Source organism: Crotalus tigris, unplaced genomic scaffold (assembly GCF_016545835.1).
Source record: "Crotalus tigris isolate CLP2741 ecotype Arizona unplaced genomic scaffold, ASM1654583v1 scf7180000020579.960993, whole genome shotgun sequence".
NCBI lineage: Eukaryota > Metazoa > Chordata > Lepidosauria > Squamata > Viperidae > Crotalus > Crotalus tigris.
The window spans coordinates 354,310-376,227 of record NW_024098088.1 but is presented as its reverse complement, the minus strand read 5'-3'; the positions used below and the strand labels follow the sequence as shown (position 1 = coordinate 376,227).

The 21,918-nt window shown below is 35.3% G+C and overlaps 1 protein-coding gene across 2 annotated transcripts in view; it reads right to left on the bottom strand.

Annotated features, from left to right (window-relative positions):
* The window catches only part of KIF18A (kinesin family member 18A), a 44,629-nt gene extending 22,889 nt beyond the window's left edge, over positions 1-21,740 (bottom strand). For both annotated transcript variants that reach the window (XM_039367119.1, XM_039367120.1), the window contains exons 1-11: positions 21,661-21,740; positions 18,636-19,010; positions 17,701-17,858; positions 16,527-16,631; positions 13,275-13,385; positions 11,900-12,097; positions 9,403-9,579; positions 8,647-8,721; positions 8,305-8,414; positions 5,299-5,467; positions 3,925-4,089 (exon numbers count right to left, since the gene is read on the bottom strand). In XM_039367119.1, coding sequence (XP_039223053.1) covers positions 3,925-4,089; positions 5,299-5,467; positions 8,305-8,414; positions 8,647-8,721; positions 9,403-9,579; positions 11,900-12,097; positions 13,275-13,385; positions 16,527-16,631; positions 17,701-17,858; positions 18,636-18,963 — 1,596 coding nt within the window. In that variant the 5' untranslated portion in view covers positions 18,964-19,010; positions 21,661-21,740. The remainder of the gene's footprint in view (positions 1-3,924; positions 4,090-5,298; positions 5,468-8,304; positions 8,415-8,646; positions 8,722-9,402; positions 9,580-11,899; positions 12,098-13,274; positions 13,386-16,526; positions 16,632-17,700; positions 17,859-18,635; positions 19,011-21,660) is intronic.
* Between the last annotated feature and the right edge of the window lie 178 nt (positions 21,741-21,918).

Below are 21,918 nucleotides of genomic sequence, written 5' to 3'. Positions count from 1 at the left end.
ATTAGAATATTGTGAAAAGGTTCAATATTCTAGGCTCGAAGTGTCCCACTTTAATCAGCTAACACCTGTAAAGGGTTCCTGAGCCTTTAAATGGTCTCTCAGTCTGGTTCAGTAGGAATCAGTCATGGGAAAGACTGCTGACTTGACAGTTGTGCAGAAAACCATCATTGACACCCTCCATAAGGAGGGAAAGCCTCAAAAGGTAATTGCAAAAGAAGTTGGATGTTCCCAAAGTGCTGGATCAAAGCACATTAATAGAAAGTTATGTGGAAGGGAAAAGTGTGGAAGAAAAAAGTGCACAAGCAGCAGGGATGACCGCAGCCTGGATAGGATTGTCAGGAAAAGGCCATTCAAAAGTGTTGGGGACTTTCACAAGGAGTGGACTGATACTGGAGTCAGTGCATCAAGAGCCACCACACACAGACGGATCCTGGACATGGGCTTCAAATGTCGTATCCCTCTTGTCAAGCTGCTCCTGAACCACAAACAACGTCAGAAGCGTCTTACCTGGGCTAAAGAAAAACAGAACTGGTTTGTTTCTCAGTGGTCCAAAGTCCTCTTTTCTGATGAGAGCAACTTTTGCATCTCATTTGGGAACCAAGAACCCAAAGTCTGGAGGAAGAATGGAAAGGCACACACTGCCAAAAGCACCAAAACCTGGTTCAATGACCATGGGATTACTGTGCTTGATTGGCCAGCAAACTCGCCTGACCTGAACCCCATAGAGAATCTATGGGGCATTGCCAAGAGAAAGATGAGAGACATGAGATCGAACAATGCAGAAGAGTTGAAGGCCGCTATTGAAGCATCCTGGTCTTCCATAACACCTCAGCAGTGCCACAGGCTGATAGCTTCCATGCCACACCACATTGAGGCAGTAATTGCTGCAAAAGGGGCCCAAACCAAGTACTGAGTACTTATGCATGCTTATACTTTTCAGAGGTCCGATATTGTTCTATGTACAATCTTTGTTTTATTGATTGCATGTAATATTCTAATTTTCTGAGATTGTGGATTTGGGGTTTTCATGACCTGTAAGCCATAATTATCTCACTTATGACACATCACGGCTTGAACTATCTTGCTTTGCATGTAATGAGTCTATCTCCTATATTAGATTCACCTTTTAAGTTGCATTACTGAAATATGCACGATATTCTAATTTTTCGAGTTTCACCTGTATTAAAAAAAATATATCATAAGAACCATAAAAAGAAACCCATCAAAAACCAAAAGAGCAGGAAACATATCAGGGAAATATAGAAAAATGCTGTTCCTGAGGGCAGGACAATCATGCATACGGTAAGACTATACATTAGAATTTCTAGCATTTTTTTAAAAAAAAATCATAGCTATTGTGCTTTCTATTTATTAGCATGTTTTTAGATGCTAAAACTGTTGATCGGTTTTGTCATTAACAAAATGCATAACCTTCATTAAAGTCTATTATATGGAAAATACTGTTTCAAGAATGCAACCTGCTTCTTTTTTTCCTTATATTTTATACTTGGCTTTTCTTCTGAATGTATGTACCGTATCTTTTACCTTTCTATGAGAAGCAAATGACAGCAGTTTATCATAAGAGTCCACTCTATGCCTGGTTTGCATGATACATGAAGCCAATTGAGAACCATTCAAGGAGAGAAGCTGTCCCATGCTTTTGCTTCTTTCCTTTATTTGGTTAATGAATAACATCCCCAAGTTCCCATTAAGAACTTCTGCTAAAGTAGGCACAAGTAGACAAACCTATGATTTGTGGGCCACATCTGGCTTCTAATTGTAATAAGTTAACTAACCTTGAAGAACAGGAAGAACTGCAACCAAGACTTGATTTTCCCTAGTTCTCACAAAGATTAATCTTAAAATAAAAACAGAATTAGCATTCATGACATTGGTTCCCTAAAAGTGGTCTACCTTGGAGGACTGACATCAGTCTTGCAAATCTCAATGTGTCCCCTCCCTCACTTCCATTATCTCTGTGAAAACTAGGGAGAGACAAGTCTGAGATGCTTTTTCAAATTACATTTCTACCCCGGGCGCAAATTTCTTTTATCTTACTGTTCTCTTAATTGCAGCTTTCCCTTGGTTCCTCAAGGTTATTCCTAATACCCAATACACTAACCTGCAGTCTGCCAAACCACTTCCATGCTAAAATTCAGCAGGAAAGGCCCCCCTTTTCCCACTATATGAGTTAGTACTTTTGGGCAAGGGTGGGAGAGGAAAATTAAAGAAGCAAACAGAAACCTTTAGTTTGTGCAAGGTTTATTATTGCTATATTCACCTTTGTATTCCAAACTGCTAAGCCCTAAAAGTAAGAATATTTCATTCCCAAAACGCAGTTATCGTTAGAGTGGCTACATTTTGTTTTAGTGCAAACAAAACTGTTTGCACCCAGTCAACTGTTATTCAATGAAGTTCAAAACTATCCTAATGCAAATCTGTATAAGCAACTAAACAAAACAGTATTGAATGTTCATAATATAGACAATACGGCATTTTACTGAATGTTTATAATATAGATAATATAGCATTTTATTTTTACTGCATCACGAGCACACCCACAAAGGCCTGCCACATTGAAAGCCAGACTCCAGTAATTGACTCAGAAGGTCTTGCCTTCTTATTTTCAATAATTTACCTTCCTCCCTGTTTGTCTTCTGCTAGATTTATTTTCAAAATCAAACTCTTAAATTATAGACCAGTAAATAAGAAACCTTATTTTATTTTCAATTAAGCAATACATTCCAGTGTGCTGCACCCACCCCCAACAAGTTTGCACATTTTGATATTTCTAAACAGACACTGTTAGAAGTCAGCTGCATAGGGAACTCTTGGAACTCACGGAAAAGAGTTATTGGCATGTAGAGAAGAACACAGAGAGAATTCCTACATTCAAAGTGCATCGCTTCCAATCAGGAACCCAGGAGTTTTTTATATTGATAGTTATTTCAAGAGGAAACACTCAGATTCTATTCAGATGTTACAAAAATGGATAAGCTCAATACATGGATCAAAGTGGTGTAGCTTTGCCTGCTAGTATTGTATATATGATATAGGCACAGATGGAAGGTTTGGTCAAGCATGATAAATAAAAGGTCTCAGTTGGCTAAACATTGGTTAATGTTAATACATTAATTTGACCCCATTGGAAGCTTGTTCCTTTATTTCAAATACAATAATGCTCATAATCTACATATAAGAATGCCTTATCCAAAACACCAGCATTACTTCAATTTGCTTATCAATGGGATTTGTTCCAATGTTCTGACTTTTCTGGTCTCGAATTAATGATTCATATATTTTTTTAATTAAAAAAAAAACTAAAATTACTCAGAATCAAAAAATTATACAGTTGGAAGATGTCATCATATCCTATCTCCCGCCCTTTGCAGGATGTCATTAAAGAATTACTATTGAAACCCATATGTATTATAAGCACAAGGTTACTCTGTAGCATAACCAAAATGTGTCATCACATTCTGACAGTAAAGTTGTCTCTATAACTCAGCATTGCAATAATTTTCAGGATAAGTAAATACAGCTGTGATTAGAGTCAGTCATGGAAACTTATGATTGTTTATAGAGAATTGTTTACATCCAATTTATGAGTGGAAAAATGCTTGCTTTCTGTGGCTATACAAGAAGTTGATTTTTCTCCCCTTGAAAAATATACACAGTGCAGGATAAAGATCAGCTAAGATTGGTTAATACTCTTAATACTGTTAATAGTTATTTTATACTGTTATTTCTGATGGATACAGGAATGTTGTTTATAATCGGTGATGCTGATGGTGTTTGAGAGTTATTATGCATGTTTGATAATTATATACTTAATAAGCCACTATATATGGAGTTGGAAGCTTATAAATTCTATAAATAACTTACTGCTCAGAAACAAACAATCAAAAGAATGAAGTAGCTTACTGGAGGAATATGACCATCTTGACCCAGGAGGCGCATTTCATTCTCCAACCTATGCAACCAATTTGTGTTGTCCTCAAAACTTTTGGCTTCGTCTTCTTTTTTCTTTTCTAGATGCGCACGACGACTTTTAAGCAAAGCAAGCCGGTGATCAAGTTTGCCAGTTGCCTATAATGTAAAAAGTTTAACTGATTGCTGCTGAAAACAAAAAGGGCACACATTCTTCTGCCAGATTACCCTAACCCTTATGATTCATTGTCTAAAATCTAGGACAAGTAGCACTACTAATAGCTGTTGAAACAGAAAAAGGAAAGCAGATTCTAGTGGTGCTAGTGATGCTTCTCATAGGACAAATTTTAAGAATTTAAGCTCAGTAAGAAAGAAAACTAGGATCAGAATCTCATCACTTTTGATTTTACATGGGCTGGCAAGAAAGACAACCCAAGCAGATTCGATGTTGAATGCAAGCAAGCATTGGGTAAGAGTAGCCAGATATATTGCATAATTAAGCAAGATATCTGAAAAGCAAAAATTCCAATTTGAAAGTTAAAAGTCCAGAGTACTTCAAAAGAAAATGTCGATGTCCACAAAAAGAAAATAATATTTCATAGATTCTGTGTAACAACAGAATTGCCCAAACACTGATTTGTTTAGTTTAAAGCTTCAACCTCCCAAATAATTGTAAAACCCAAGGATGTTTTTTTCTAATGTTTTGAAACATTAACATTGCATTTATTTTAAACAGTTTCCCTTTCATTTTATTGCTAATTTTCTATCATTACGGCCTATCTGTTTGATTAGGGGGGGGGGGTTTGGAAAATCTTTAACAGGTTCCCCAAACTGAAAAAAAAATGAAAATTGAAAAAAATTGATAGTTTGTATTATGAGTGAAGGGAGAGGAAGGAAAGCTAATATATCCCTGAAACACTTTTTGCACAAGCTTTATCTGAATGACCTCATATCTCTAATAAATAAAAAAGGGAAATGTTATAAGAAAGAAAAATGTTACGTGAGTACAGCAAGCAGAGCCCCTGACACAGAACCAGAACTACATGCTTTAGAGTGGGGTATTTGGGGGGGGGGGTTAGAAGTGGGTGCCTTTGAGTCAGTGCTGACTCCTGGCAACTGCCTGGACAACATCCTGCAGTTTTCCTGGCAAGAATGTTTTGGAACTGATTTCCAATTCCTGCTTCCTAGGGTTGAAAGAGTGCAACAGGTCCAAGATCAATCACCCAGTCAGCTTTGTGCCTAAGGTGAACTATAACTCACAGTATCCCAGTTTCCAGCCTGATGCCTTAATCACTACACCAAACTGACTCTCCGACATTAAATGTAGTAGCTCTTCAAAAACACAGAAAGATAGCAGTATCTGCTTACCTTTTCCAATCTCTCTGGTGAGCAGGAACATACTATTTCAACTTGTTCGTGGCAATGTTTCTGATAATGTGTTTTAAGGACATTTTCTTTTAGTTGTAACTCAAGCTTGAGGACCTCTTTCCTGATTTCCTCTCGATTTGCAAACACACACTTCAAATTTTCTTTCAACCTGTCCCAAACATTTATATAAATGAAGCCAGTTACAGAAATAGCACATATTTGGGGAAACAAAGAAATTGTTTTAAAGCTTCTGCAGTTTCTAAAAAACGTTTAGGTTAAAACATCATTGGCTAATTCTAATACCATTGTGATATAAACTAAAATCTCCAGGTTTCAGGGAGAAACGTTTCCCCAGGAGGCGTGCAGTGGAGATTAAGTATTAATTACCACTTTTGACATCTGTACAGGGCTAACAAGGCATTTCTTTCATAACCTTTCTAGCTTAATATTAAGAACCTATTGTCAGCTGTTGAGATTTTTTCAAACACCGCTTCAACCAGCCTATGCAGATAATTCAATCTTTTTAAGGTGGGAATTATGGAAGGTACGAAATTGTAGATGAAAATCCTGAAGCAATGATGTTTTTGAGGATTATAGTATTAAAACATTCTCTTTGGGGCCTGTTAATAGGATTAAAGATGAATGGGCTATATAGTAACACTATTATCACACTTTCCCTTCTAGGACTTCCCTTCTTGAAGGTGAAAAAAAAAAGGATTATATTTATACAATTAAAAAAAAAAAAATGAAAGCGCAATCTAATTTTCTACTCTAGTGTACTTTAAAATTGTTCCCACAGCAATCCTGCTGGCTACAACTAATGGAAGTCTCTTCTTTTATTGACGAGTGGGAGTATCTCCTCATTGCATATAATGAAATACATTTGACCAGGTCATGTAGGGTGTAATGGAAAAAAAAATAATTTACATAATGTACCTCCAGGCTTGCCAGCCTGCTCTCTCATCATTCATTTGGGGACTTTCCAAAATTAAAGTTTCTGACGTTGGTAAACGCCAGCCTTAAAGGTTGGGAGGAAATCTAAAGAGGTTATCTAAGGCTGAATTTTCCTTTCTGAGGCAGAAATCCAATGAGTGCAGTGATCCTTCGAATACTGTCCCAGGGTCACAATACTACCTTAAAGATAAACCATGGACTTAAAGATGAGACTATTGGGCAATACTATTTGTAAGAAAGTAGAGTAGTGGGTCTAAACGTTCTAAGAATCACAGCCTCTATTGAGGGGAAACCCCACCAAACATTTAAGAACTTTAATTTATTATGTTTTAACAGTTCTGCCTTTATTAACTGTTTTTAACAGAGAGGTTAAAGACCCTTTAATTGGAGTATTAAAATACTTGTTACCATGGGAAGGTTTTATGGTAAAAACTGAGATGTTTCACACATAGTAATTAGTTCCTATGATCCTCCCTTTGGGATTATTTCTATATATGGAGTTACCACAGCTCTAGTTAAAACATCTCAGATATATAACAAAAAAAAATTTCTTAATGTGTTTATTATCCAGAAAAAAGTGACAAAAGTTGCCTCATTATATACAGTTTTACCTCACAATTTTCCAGTGTATTTTTATCCTTTTTAAAGAAGTATTTGATTATTTTAATTATTTTAATAGTAAAATCACCTACGCACAATTTCTATTATGGCATTTTAAAAACTCCCACTTTGAAGTAACTATTTTTTTTTTTAATTAAAAAAAAATAGCCACACAATGTTGTTTTTATGCCTGGCTAAAAATATTTTGAATTCTGATTGAAAAAAAAAATCTGAAGAAGTTACACAATTGCGTTTTTAATCCCTCAAAATGCCTGGCCCTGAATTTAGTACTTATTTTCTTTGTGCATTTCTGATATTTTTTTCCATTAGATTTCTAGAAATTCAAAGGACCATCTTTTAAAAACACAGCTAAGTTTTCCCTCAAAACAGGCTCCAGCAATTAAAGCATAACAAATACTGAAACATAACTGATACACAAACAAAAGAAAAGAATACTAGTGTATTAATCAAATAAACCATTAAAATCATTTTCACCAGAATTAAGTGCAATAGCCTTCTTATAAAGAAAGGTTTTAACAATGTGATCAAAAATTGGTAAAAAGGAAAAAAGTAAAAAATCCTTAAAAGGGAGTCTTAAACCCTAAGGATAAAAAAGGCAACAAGTGTGAAAGATCTATAGAAGATGGTGCCTCATCTACTCCCAGTGGTAAACAACTTTAAAAATATGGCTTTGAATTAATCCTGGAAATAAATCAGAAACCAGTGTAAACTGTTTAAATAAGGAATCATATTGGTTCAAACCATTTAAATTGCCAAACAGGGGCCTGTTAGTCTCTGGGACAGAGATTCAATCTGTACCACCCTGTAATGAACTTTATATTATTAAGGCAATCAAGAAAAACAGTGGTAATGATTGTAATTTGCACAATAAGGTAAATCCATGATAGCTAATTACACTGTAGCTACGTTATGTGGTGTGAATCTAGAATTTATGATTAGTTTATCATATTTAGTGAGTAGCAGCTTGATATCCCTTCCCCTGTAAGTTTTGGAAATGAATCCTTGGGTAAAGATGGGATCATCAAATAATACTACAGGAATATGGGTTAACATAAGAATATTAACAATGACCTGATGAATTGGACAACTGTCCAAGCTAATCCAGCAGTCTATTCTTACATGAGCCAATCAACTAGGAGCCCAGTAGGCTCCTAGTATATGGCCTTTGGAGACAGTCACATGCCCATCAAAGCTAATAGCTATTGATCCCCATGACTTCCATGAATTGATCCCACCCATTTTTGAAGCCAGCCAAATCATATTCTGGTATAGGATGAGTCTTCTATTGTACACAATAGCCAGGCACATTACAGCACTGCTTAAGAACAAAGATTGACAACAAAAGATGCATTTATATGCTTCATTAACCTTGGAAAACATATAAGCATGATTTGTGCTGTACATATAAAAGGAAATAACCATAAATACTACCTTGATATTTCAGCCTGCTGTTGATTTGTACATATTGCTGTATCTTGATTACTGGGAACCAATACTTTTCCCATTTCATACACTTTCAGTTTCTCTTTCAGCGTTAAAATCTGAAACAGTAAGTAGTTTAATAAAAATGAAGGAACTTGGCCCACGTTATCTTTTTTAATTTTATATTTGTAAAACAATTTTTAAAGCTTTCATTACTATATTTCTGATGCCTGATTTTCTTCAATGTTGGTGAGTAATAGTTATTTTAATGCATAATTAGCATCAATACTTACTTCTTTATTCCTATATTTTTTTAATACTAATAATTAACAACCGTAGCAACAGGCATACCTCTTTCTTTTGTTGTTCACAGATCTTAACATATTGACTTATATGGCTATCCAGGCTTACAACATTGCTCTTTATCTGTGGAGGGATGGATTAAAAAAGTTAGTATCATCTTCTTCATTGTGATATCATTGGTACATTCTCCTTTGCTATCAGTGCTTCTTAAAAGTTATTACCTAGACATCACACAGCAGTAATTAAAGGAATTCTTGGTAAAACCAGCCAACCCTTAGAAACAAAGTTTAAAAAAAAATACATGTGGCCAAATTCAATTACCAATGGGATTGAAGAAATTATTTGGAAAGGCAGAGGATTGCATTGAATGGGTGGGGGGAGAAGGAATCAAATGGAATCTTGAAAGTCAAGAAACTATTTGAATATTATGGTAGAAGGAAAGAATGAACAAGAAAAAGAAGGGAAGAAAAACTATTAAAAGTAGCTTTTCTTGAGGCTCATTGGACAAATTGTTATGAGGAGTGCACTCTTCCGGTTAAGAAGTCCCCCGCCCCAATTTTTCCCTGATCACCAGGGCAATTTAAGTAATTTAATTAGACATTATTATTTTACTAGCTTTGAGTCTTCTCAAATCTGTAAGTCCTTTGGGAATGGAATGGCATATAAGCTCTAGCAAGTAAACGTTACAGGTTGACTACTGTGCTATTTTAAAGTAAGAAGCAAAAAAAGTTATACTCATCTGTGTACTTTAAAATGTTCATAATTTGCTATTATTAATGAAGAATTTTGAAACTGTTTACTTACTGAGGATTTGATGTCTTTGGCTCGGTTGGCATATTTAAGAGTGTTATATGTGTCATCAAAGAACAAAGAGGAAGGACTAATAGCAGCTATAATGATAGTGCGACAATTTCCTCCAAGAGAGTCTTTCAGTAAACGAGTAAGCTTACTATTCCGATAGGGAATATGCTGATTCTTTTTCTGGGAAAAATCAAACCAACACAAGATATGAAGTGTTTAATAGCTTGCTAAGATTACTATAGCTTCAGACCAGGACCTACACCGAACAGCTGTTCCACATTGCACATTTTGCAGTAGGTGATAAAATCTTGAAGAATTTTGCTTGTTTACAACACCTGGCTGATCCTCAACTTCTGTACTAGATTTTTTTCCTTCTAATTAAATCAGAAGTTAGCAAGTTATATTCCTAAATTCTTAAAATGAAAAATATTAGGATGGAACTAGTAAGTCCCTCTACTCTTCCAGCAATCTTCTTCTTTCTATAGCATGGGTATCAAAATCGCCACATCTCGTGATCTGTCGCAACGTATTGTGACGTTTTTTCGCATTGCTGAAGCTGGGGTGGGCGCAGCCTCAGCATGATGCAACCGGCCTACGGGTTGCTGTTCTATAGTAAAAATCAACCACAGCAACTTCTCTATTTCTTTCCCTATTGTTAATTATAATGGAAAATTATAGAGCAAAGGGTTATAGAACTGTATTTCCCATAAAGTATCTTAAAGGTTGTCAAATGACAATACATTATCTTGCAATAATTCTTTAAATTAACACAAACTATAACTAGCAGCCTACAGTATAAAAGCTTTTATTCTTGGTCATAATTTCGAACTACAACATTTTTTCCTCTGAATTGCTTAAATAGCGTGCTTTCATTAATAAACATTTTTATTATTAACAAACATTTTAGACATATGGTACTCCAGCTGTGTTGGACCACATCTCCCACCAGCATGGCCTGGATGTTGGAAACTGAAATCATGGATGTCCAGCTGGTCAGGGGAAAAAAAAGGATACTTAGTGCCCAGAGGCAGAGAACTAAATCTTGGTATACAACCTAAACCAGATCCCTTTCCAACAACCTGGGCAGCATGCCAACCAGAACTGCAAGACATAAATTTTAGAGAGTGACAGTGCCATCATGTGGAAGCCCAGCAAGATAAATAGTCCTGAAATGCAGGGCTATATGGTCCAACTTCTCCAAAGTAATGGGCGCAGGTCAAGCTTAGAGGGACTTGGCCCTCCAAAGTGTATGTGTATATATAAAATGTTCTGATCAAATTACTCGAAATTATGTACCTACCTACCTACCTGTCTTGCTATTCCATGGTTTTACATCCAGACGTATTTGATTAACTTGGACTCTGATTTCTAGCACCTTCTGTGTTTCCTGACCAATTTGACCTGACTCGATAAAATTTGCTACATACAACCCTTGGTTTACTTTTCTGTAGACTTCTTTCTGGAGGCCTGTTTATGGTGCTGTTAAGATCTGCCTGACTATGGCTCCTAATAATTCATCTGAAAAGTTGACTTAAAACTTTTTATTCTATTTTTTCCCTCCAGACTTGGTTAGACACGTTCTTAATTAGCTGTGCCTTAGTACAGTATTTACATCATTTTAGATCTCCATAGGCTGCTCTGATCACTTTTATTTTATTTTTTAAAGAATTTCATCTTTTTTTTAAAAAAAAAAAACACATTATTATAATGCTGCCTATTACTTTATTTTGTATCTTTGTATTTTTCTCAGGAAAGGGCATGCATAGCCAATTTAAAAGCAACTATGTGCGCCTGGGAAAAGAGGGGGTGGCTTTAACAGTTGAAAAAGATGCATTTTCCGCCTCTTTCCTGCTTGTTCCAAATCATTGCTTGCAAAGGATATACCCAGCTTTGCCTTACCTCAAAAATGTGAATTATCAATAATAGAAAAATTAGCATTATAAATAAAATTGCAACAAGATTCACTGTGAGAGAGGCAATGTGAGTGAATCTCTGTATGCTAGATTATGCTGCCGAGGGTGTCCTGTGTCCGCATATCGTGGCATAAAGAAAACCTCTGGCCCAGATTCCTGATGCAAGCATACAATAAACCTTCCTTCTCTTGCAAATATGTGACAACCAGGATATGTTGTCTAGTAAAAATTGGGAGTGTTTGGAGCTAATTTGGGGAGTTCCTTCGAGGACATGGAAGAATTTATTTTTAGCTGCCATCCTATGCTAGTTATTTTTCAGTTCAGCATTCTTAACTAAATAAATAAAAAACGGGAACATATTTCCAGATATAAAAATGATATGTCCTTAGTTCTCTCTTTGAATAGGCATAAGGAAACCCCGCTGTCGACAGTAGGACTCATGCCTAGACACTCTCAACTATGAAGCATGCAAACAACTACAACCCAAATGAATAAAGACACATAAGATTGTGCAGCTCATCACATCACTGACTGATGTGAAATCTAATAGAAACATTACTGGAGATTGGAAGGAAGTTATTACTGACCTTTGAGTCTGCAAGGGCATTAATAACATTGCCAAGAGCAAGCAGTGACCGATTTATATTTGCTCCTTCTCTAAAACGAGCTCCTTTGGCATTTGTGGCACTGGCACGTTCGGATCCTGCCAGATCAATGAGACACATTTTGGCAATACGGACATTTTGACTGATACTTGCAGTTTTATCTTCTTGTCTTAAATAAATCTAAATTTGAAAAAAACAACAGCAACTTAGCAAAGTTCCAAATATAGATAGTCCTCGACTTACAACAGTTCATTTAGTGACCAAAGTTACAACAGCAGCAAAAAAAGTAATTTATTACTGTTTTTCACTTATGACTGTTTCAGTATCCCCAGGGTCACATGATCAAAATTCAGATGACTCATATTTATGTCCCGGAGTTATGTAATTTACCTTTGGCGATCTTCTGACAAGCAAAATCAATGAGAAATCCAGATTCTCTTAACAACTATATTGGTAACTTAACTAAAGTGGTTCACTTAACAACTATGGCAAGAAAGGTTGCAAAACTCACTTAACAAATCTCTCACTTATCAACAAGAAATGCTGGGCTCTATTGTGGTTGTATGTAGAGGACTACCTGTAATGACATCCCCATATATATGCACCAATTTAGAGGGCAGCAGTTACTGATTACTATACACACACACTTGTTTTTCTTGATCCGAGAGTTGTGGGTGAGGGTTGTATAATCATTCAATGATTGAGAGATTTAAGTGTTTAAAAGAATTAAAATTTATGTTAGATGATATTCCTGAGATTAAATCACTTTTGGGAAAATGAACTTTATTAAATTTCCTTGCATTTTGTCTCATGTGCCACTCCTGACTACCCAATACAATTAAAATGCAGCATACTGTACTATAAAATCACGAGTTAAAGTTGGACAGCAGATTTGGAAAGCTTGCTTTTTATTGTGACATTTTCTTGGAAAGCTTTTTGGCTCCAACCCTATGGACTAGGATTCCCAAGCAATGAGACTGACTGAAATCAATGGGAATTTTACAGGAATAAACATATATAGGTTCCAGCTGCTTTTAACTCAAACCACATTTATTAAAAGTAATGAACAGGGGGAAAATCAGTTTGCAAAATCATGTTACTCTAGTGTCAGTACATGAGACATTTATTCTCACAAGCAGCTCCAACACTTCAACAGATCAGAGAGTTCTTCTTTGAAGGCTATTTAGCACAAAAGATTTAAAGCAGGCACTGTATTTCTGCAAGCTGGAACTCTCTTTCCAATAACAAAGCTATTATGAATGGCAATACCATAATCTGAGAGTTCTTTCTATCTTTTACACAAAGCATCAAAGGTTATTTCAGATCGTCAGACACCTTATCTACCATTTCATCTTACCTGAAAGACAGCATGGGACCGAGATGAGGAGGCATTCACATCAGTAGGATGTTGTGTTCTGTTTTTGTTTCCATAATCCAACATTTGTAAGATCTCGTCTGCAGATTTGGGCTACCAAGGATTGAGGGAAAGTCCCAGTGAAATTAGTAAATCTTTACATGATTTTAATCATGGAGTTTTATTATCACAAGATCCAACAATAATTTAAACTTAATCTCCAGTTGCCATCTTAGCTCAAGGGATGAATAGTACAAATGAAGTAAGATGATATTTCTTATCAAACCAGCTTCTCTTAGTGCACATAAGCATCAATATCTGCCCAAAGCTTATGTACAAAAATAATTTGCATAATATGCAGATGGAAGAGCTAGGGAAAAAAACACCATAATTTCCTACATTATCATACTTTTTTTCTGACTTTTGGCTATCACAGCTCTATTCCTGTAATGTCTGTTTAAAATCAGTAACTCATTCTGACTAGGTAGGTGGTTACATCAGATCAATGGTTGCCTATAATTCATCTTAAAGCAGATTGAATAATAAGAACATTCAGAGTTCCAGAATTAAACATTTACAGGGTACAAAAACATACACAATAATTCATAAAAAAATAATTATGTCAATTCACCGTAAGGATAACAGCAAAAGGTAAGTTTTTCATTCTACTGTCTCAAATTTACAGTATTGATTTAGTGTTCTATTTTCAGAAGAATCTATCATGCCCACTCCCTAAAAAGCAGAAGCAAAATTTGACATGATCAGTATGCATTCACTAGTAGAGGCCAAGGAAGAAAAGTCTAACTCGTTTCATAGGAGAAAAGATATTTTGGAATAAACCTGACCATTTCATTGCTGTTGAAACAATATCACCTTTCCAGTGCCACCTCCACAAAATGAGCTTTACATCAAATATACATTTCATGATCCATTAAGCAGTGTTTATTTATACATGGTTTGTTAAATAAGCTCCAATGTTCTCATCACACAAAAACTAAACAATAAAGTGTGGTTCACAATCCACATGTGTTATCACAATACATTAATTCCAGAGAATATTATGGGCCAGTCTAAAGCAGGTTTTCTTAAGGTATGGTTCAAGGACCCCTGGAGGTCTCCCAGGAATCTCTGAAATTCCAACATTAACATTATTTGCTAGATATTGAAGATATTTGAAAAGATTTAAAACACAGTCATTCCTATTATTATTATTTTTTAAATATATAGGATTTTTCATGAAAATGATTTTGCCTATGCTGATATCTAATGAGCTTAATATTATTTTTAGATACAATAAATTTTCTACAAGTGCATCCAGTTTTAATATAGTATATATTGATAAATATAATCCATATGAAAAGTTTTATTGTTTTTAAAAGTGAAAAGCAAAAGGTTTAAGAAGCACAGATCTAAAGTATGACCTTTAATGACTATTCCCATTTTGTGGAACCCCCATCTCCAATAAGGCTTTATTTAACTAGTGCTTTTAACTTAAGATGAAGGCTAGATTTTCTGAAATTAATTTATTCTCTACCTAGTTTTGATCCTTCTGTTCAACTGACATTTAAAAATCTCTCTCCCTCTCCCTCTCTATATATAGGTCTTTGATTATTCGGGTTTTCTCCCGCGTAAAATTGGAAGTGTCTTGGCGACGTTTCAACGAAGTCCCATTCGTCATCTTCAGGCTGGTGTTTTCAGCTTCGTGCTTCTAGTTCTACCACTGCATTGCTCCTAGAAGCACGAAGCCGAAAACACCAGCCTGAAGATGACGAATGGGACTTTGTCAAAATATTGCCAAGACACTTCCAATTTTACCTGGAAGAAAACCTGAATAACCAAAGACCTGCATAGAAACACCCGCAAAAACCTCAGAAAACAATGGTACATATATAGAAATGTCCATACCTATTGGCAATTAAAGTCTTCTGATGTGTTAAGGCAAGAAAACATTTTACAATTGTGGTTTCAATATTTGCAAATTGTGCAGAGATGGACTTTGGATAAGAAAGTGGGAATTACTTTAGTAGATGAAAATTTGGTAATTCAGATCAAGGATCAGAAATGTGCCCATATTAAAAGAATTTATAATGAGCTAATAAAATTGGATTCAGAAACAGAATTAGTTAAAGATTATATGATTAAATGGGCCCAGAATATTCAAGAACCGATCTCGTTGGACTTATGGGAGGTAATTTGGACTAGAAATGTTAAATTTATGCAGACCCAGAATTTGAGGGAAAATTTTTACAAAATGTTTTATAGATGGCATTTGGATCCTAAAAAATTGTCCTGTATGTACCCGAACCTGCAACCTAAATGTTGGAGATGTGGTTGCTTGGATGCAACCTATTTTCATGTTTGGTGGACTTGTAAAGTTATTAAAGCCTTCTGGATTATGATTTGGTGGAACATTCAAAAGGTTTTTAAAAGGAAGATTACGTTTACTCCCCAACTGTTTCTTTTGGGAATTTTCGTGGACTTTAATGTTAAAGAAACTATCTTAATGTTGAATTTAATAACAGCAGCAAGATTACTGGTGGGTCAATATTGGAAGAAGGATAGTCTGCCTTCTTTAGAAGAATGGGTATTTAAGATTTCTAATTTAGCAGAAATGGCTAAAATTTCTGCTTATTTAAAGGACCATTCACAAGAGAGATATTTTAATGTACAGAGAAGATGGATAGAATATGTTCAGAAGAAATATGGAACTACAAAGTTTCACTTATTCTATGAGTAATGATTTTGTTTATAAACTTATGATGTTAAAGTTTGAAGAGAGTTAAGGGTTTTTACGATTTTGTTCATTGTATAATTAGTAAACTTAAATAGATTATGTTTAATATGTTTGCATAATCCTGTATTTTGCTCTGGGAAGTCGGGGGGAGGGGGGTGGGTGGTGGATGGGTTGAAGTTTAAGTAGTTCAGATAAAGTAAAAATAGTCCTATTGTATATAATATTAATGTTTTAATTTTGAGAGAGGAACTGTTCGGGCATTTCCCCTGGACCACATCAAGAGGGAGGAGAAGAAGGTGAGAAGTAAGTAGGAGAGGGGGTGAGTGAAGAAAAAGAGGGAAAGAAGTAAGTTGGTTTGAGGTGGGATGCGGTTTGGGGGGAAATGGGTGGGCAAGACCGAATGTGGTGTGTATCAATTTGTTTTATTTTTTATCTGAATTATTTGTAAGATTGTTATGTATTGTAAAGTTGAAAATAAAATTTTTTACAAAAATAAAAAAAAAATAAAAAAATGTCCATACCTGATGTAAGGTTAACCCATGAACCAAAACTCCTTTTTGAGGATCTTCTCGAACAGCCAATGGTCCTGAATCTACTAACAAATCACGTATCTGCTCATTATAGACCTAGGGAAAAATGTCTAATTTGATTTGGATAGTTTTACCACTGCATTTGCATTTTAAAATTTTGGAAATTCATAAACATTATATAGCACACTTGCTAAGTTAGTGACCTCGTAAAATGGGAGGGAGTTTTATTTCAACTTCCATGTCAGGAACTAACTGCAGTAACCTCAAAGACCATAATTGGAAACCATAACCATTGCTTTAGGCTTTCAGTTGTCAAGAATTCAATATTCACAAATCATGTTATTATTTAGCTTTTTGAGAATAGGTAGGTCATTGTGTAAAACTAAACTGCTTCATCAGTTCCATTATTTGTGTTAATTCTTCATCCTTGCCTGCTAGCAGTATTGGAAAGTGTGAGAAATTGTATCTAAATAATACATTCAAGTACATTTGTAGTATAGAAGAATCATTTGTAGTATGGAGGACTCCTCCCCCCAGTGAAATAACAAGGTAATGTAATGTAATAAAAGGAAATCTTTTAAAATTGCAACCTTTTATAAGAATTTCCCATATTAAATATGCTTGATCAGTTTAATAATTAAGATAACAAGCTATTTCTGTCATGGGTGACAAATGAGTCAGTTCAATAAATCTTACATGCAGTCTTACATATTCTGCATGCTATTCAAAATTCCATGCTGTTAATTCCATCTACTTTACATCATACTACTTGTAGTTAGCATTTGACCTTTAGCTAATATTACGGAGGTATGGAACACAATTCCTAAGAGAGTAGAAGGCTATGCTCAGAGACATCACTGAAAACTGTGAAGGCAACTCCATGGACAATCACATAAAAGGAATTAAAAATAGCAGCGATGCTATACATAGGATATTGATATGTTTCCTGGACATGGCCCGATTCCTTGAACTGGACTGGAAGTGAATTCCAGAAAACTAATCTTAAACAAGGCATGATCAACTCATAGACAAGTGAGGCAATCAGTCAAAAGTAATAAGACTTATATGAATACAGCATGAAAATTAAATGACTGAAAGAGGGATGCTCTTTCTGGAAGATTCTATTTTATTGAAAGAAATTGTGCAGAATGTCTTAACTTCTTACCTCAAGATATGAAACTGCAATAGCACAATGCTTCTCTTCTTTCATTCGATCAATGGAATTATAAAGCTCCATCATAGTCAGGTACATTACCCCAGGGTCTTCAGGAGAACCCAGCATTGTATGAGTCTTCCCAGCTCCAGTTGCGCCATAAGCAAGTACTAAATTGTGAAAAAGGACAGGGAAATTTTGAACTGACCATGACCCTGACATTTGAAGCAAAATATAAGTAACCCAATGGATTTTTGCCCATTTACAAAAATGGGGTTGAAGAAGTATGGCAGCCAACCATAAATTTATGAAAAAAAATACTCTAGCACAGTGGTTCTCAACCTTTCTAATGCCGCGACCCCATAATACAGTTCCCCATGTTGTGGTGACCCCCAACCACTTATACATCACTGGGTGCCAGGGGCGTGGCCAAAGAAAAGGGGGAAAATGGTGGACAGCCTTGTTTGGCGACCCCCATGAAATGGTCGTTCGACCCCAAATGGGGTCCCGACCCACAGGTTGAGAACCACTGCTCTAGCACATCTCTTTAGTGAAACAGGTATTTGGAGCAGAACTGTACAATGGCTTGTCTTTTCAGAACAGCCAAGAAAGAGGCACAAGAAAAGTTTATTGCTCTTAATTTTGCTAGTATCTAGGCGTTTAGAAATGAAATACAACTTAATTTTTAAGATGGAGTTAGTATTTAAACAAACAAATAACAATATACTTCCAAAGTTTGCCTTATTCCTCCCAAATCATGAAAAGCTGCAAAAATGAAAATGTGGAAGATGTAAATTTTGTTAAGAGATTTCTGCAAATGTCAGTGTAGGAAACAAGAAAGATTATTTTTTTCTAAACAACTACAGGTGTTTTCTTAAAACATACTAGGGTTATTTATGTGGGATTATTATGCACACTGATAACAAATGACTACTGAGAGAAGTTACCTGTGCAATTATAGCCATTTAAAAAACCACCTAGAAATGTTTTGGTGGTGTCTTCAAAGACTTCCAGCTGTGTAGAATGTTCATCATATATGGCATCAAAAACAAATTTTAAATCCTTGTTTTGCCTTTTAGTGATATCACGGTTTGGTAATTTCTTTCCATGAAAGAAACTGACTTCTTCCACTTTGGGATCAAACACCAATATATGTTTATCAACAACTTGAACCACTTTTTGAAAGTTGCCATCTCTCTCTTTCGGATTCTCAGGACGAACACGGATTATTACTTTTATATGATTGCAGACATTTTCTTCATCTGTAGCAGACATTATAAAATGCAGCTATGTTGCCTCAGGTGTATACTAAGTAAATTCTTCTGTTAATAAAAAAAAATAGTTTTATCAACAGAGTATCAAATAACAGAGTTCAAATTTGATTAGATTGTATGGATTTTTATAAAACAGAAAATGTATTGTTTCATGCTTGAAATAAAACAGTATATTAATTAGAACAAAACTCAAAATGTATGTATTTCGTTTCTTACTCAACATTCAATGCAATTTTGACACTGGTGTTATTGTGGCCGAAAATATACTTAATTAATATTGTGCCTTTTAAGTTGGCCAAAGTCATATTAAGGAGAGCCAACTATCTATGACAAATTGTGAAATTTTTGTTTTCTAAGTCAGATATTATAACCCCTTATACTGTTTTTCCTTTTGCCCTACTCCATTCTATCTGATCATTGTTGTTCTATGAGCTGTTTAAAATAGGAGTTGGTTCAATGGTTGGAAAGAACATCAAAGTTAAGTGTTTCATGGACTCTGGTAGTGCATAACAAAATAGTAATGGGCAAACAAAATGCACACAAACTAATATAGCTTTGTATCTACCGTATTTTCCGGCGTATAAGACGACTTTCTAAAGCATTCAAATCGGCTCCGAAGTTGGGGGTCGTCTTATACGCCGAGTCGTCTTATACGCCAGAAATTATGGTAGTTTCTGGTGTATAAGATGACTTTCTAGGCATGCAAATCGGCTCCGAAGTCAGGGGTCGTCTTATACACCCAGTCATCTTATACGCCGGAAAATACAGTATTTCCTATAATAGTTCTAACAGTCAACCTGAGCTAAAGATACGATACACCAATATAATTTGTTTGGCAAAAATAAGGTGGTTGGAACCACAAATTCTTTTAGTAGGGAGAAAGTTCCAATGAGATTATTGCAAAAAGGTTATCTTGTTCTGCATACAAGTGGAATAAGTGATTATTATTGCTAAAGTATAGCCCCATTCTATATGACAGGATATATGGATTCAAACTGACAGGAGGGAAGTTAAAAAGTGTTGTTAGAAAGCATTACTTTACAGAAAGAATAGTAGAAGCTTGGTATAAACTTTCAACAGATATAATAGGTCAATCATCAATAATTGAATTTAAACACGTTTGGAATAAACATCTGTCTAAGTTCTGATAAAAATTTAAAAAATGAATAAAAGTCAATATTTTTTAAAAAAATAAACATTAAAAAGAAAACAAAAACAAATAAAAAACTTAAAAGGCAGACACGACTGGGTCTTTTTTGCTGTCAGTTTTCTGTTTCAATGTTTTCTTTTCTTACAAGATACTCTTAAATATTCTGGGGCTGTTCTGGATTGGACTTTGAAGGTTAATGGACATACAGTATTTTAAATTGGAAGCCAACAATAACCAATACAATGATTTTAAGAATTAGTGATATTTAAATAAAACCCAGTCCCCTATATGTTCTCTCAAAAATAGGTATTCTTGACATCAATGTGACTTAATCTAAGGTGAGAACAGAATAACATCTTTCTATTCATAGACAGTGTATCTCACTTATTAGTCTTGAAAACCAACAAAATAAAGAGTAGGATATTTAAACTTTATAAACATTTTAATAAAACATTGGAATTTTATTATTTTGGGGAGAGGGAGCCTTGGACTTTAAAATAATTTCAGCGATATACTTAACACACCATTATTTCTGTAATATCTTTATATATACTTCTCAAAATATAATTAGTGCAAGCAGATATAGCATCTTGTTTATTATCTACGACAGCCTTACTAGTTTAACAAAACACTGCTTATAAAATAAAGCATTCCTTAATTCATAATTCTTAATTTGTTTTTTTATAATTTTTTTATTGCATTTTTTTATAAAGTACCAGAACTATTAAGGAAGCAGGTGGCATTCAACAAGCTACAGTGCAGTTCTATTGAACTCAATGGAATTTATTTTCAGGCAAGTCTTGTGGTCCTAAAAATCATTTTAAATGCTAGATATGGCTTTAAGTTAACCTTAGCAAGACATTACACACTTCTGGCTATATATATTAGAAGACAATTATGATTTCATTCACATTAGCAATCAAGGGAATAAAATCTTCAATGGAACAATTTTTGAGGACACTTCAGATTCTAGTTTGCTAGTCAAACCTATTTACAGAACAAAGCAGCAATTTGCAGTAACTGCGGAAACAGCATAAAATTTGAAAGCATCATAATGGAGGAAAAGGAGTCTTCAAGTTGACTCCTGGCGACAGCCGGCAAAGTCCCTGCAGCTTTATATGTTTTAAATCTTGAAAGTAAGGTAGACTTTCTTGCCACTTACTTAAAGATACTTTACTACCATTTTGCTATTTGTTTAGCCTATTCGTGCACGAGAGGTAAAATTTCACGCCTGCGTATTTAGAAAGCGAACAATCCTATCTCTCAGGTTAAGCATGCGTAAGGCTCCAGAGTTAATAATCCTCGTAGGTAGGCAGATTTTTTTCCATTTTCCTGCCACGCACCTGCCATCTTGCTCCGAAGGTTTAAAAAACATGTCTCATCCGGTGATTGCAGAGAGCTCAACATATCTCTCTCTACTTTAGCAACAGGTCGTGCTTCAGCTACCTTTGCTGATCCGTTATATTTACTAAGAAAGTAGCATTTAGAGCTCATTTTGGTTGATCGTACTTCACTTTTTCGTATATGTATATATATGCAATTACTCACCCAAACTTAAAGCGCCCTTTTACTGGCCGCCAGCTTGCTAAGGCGTCGTCGTTGCCGCCGCCCAGCTTCTTTTGTTCAGCAAGCCACCAAATTCAAATACAAGCGGCTTGCAGATCGGTCGCTTCTGATTGGCTTAGGACTGAGAAACGTCATAGTTGCGCTGCTGATGGGACGGAGTATGAATTTTGGTCTAAAAGAGGACCCGTCTTTTCACATCGCCCAAAACATGCTCGAGCCGCCTTTCGAGGAAAGGGAAAA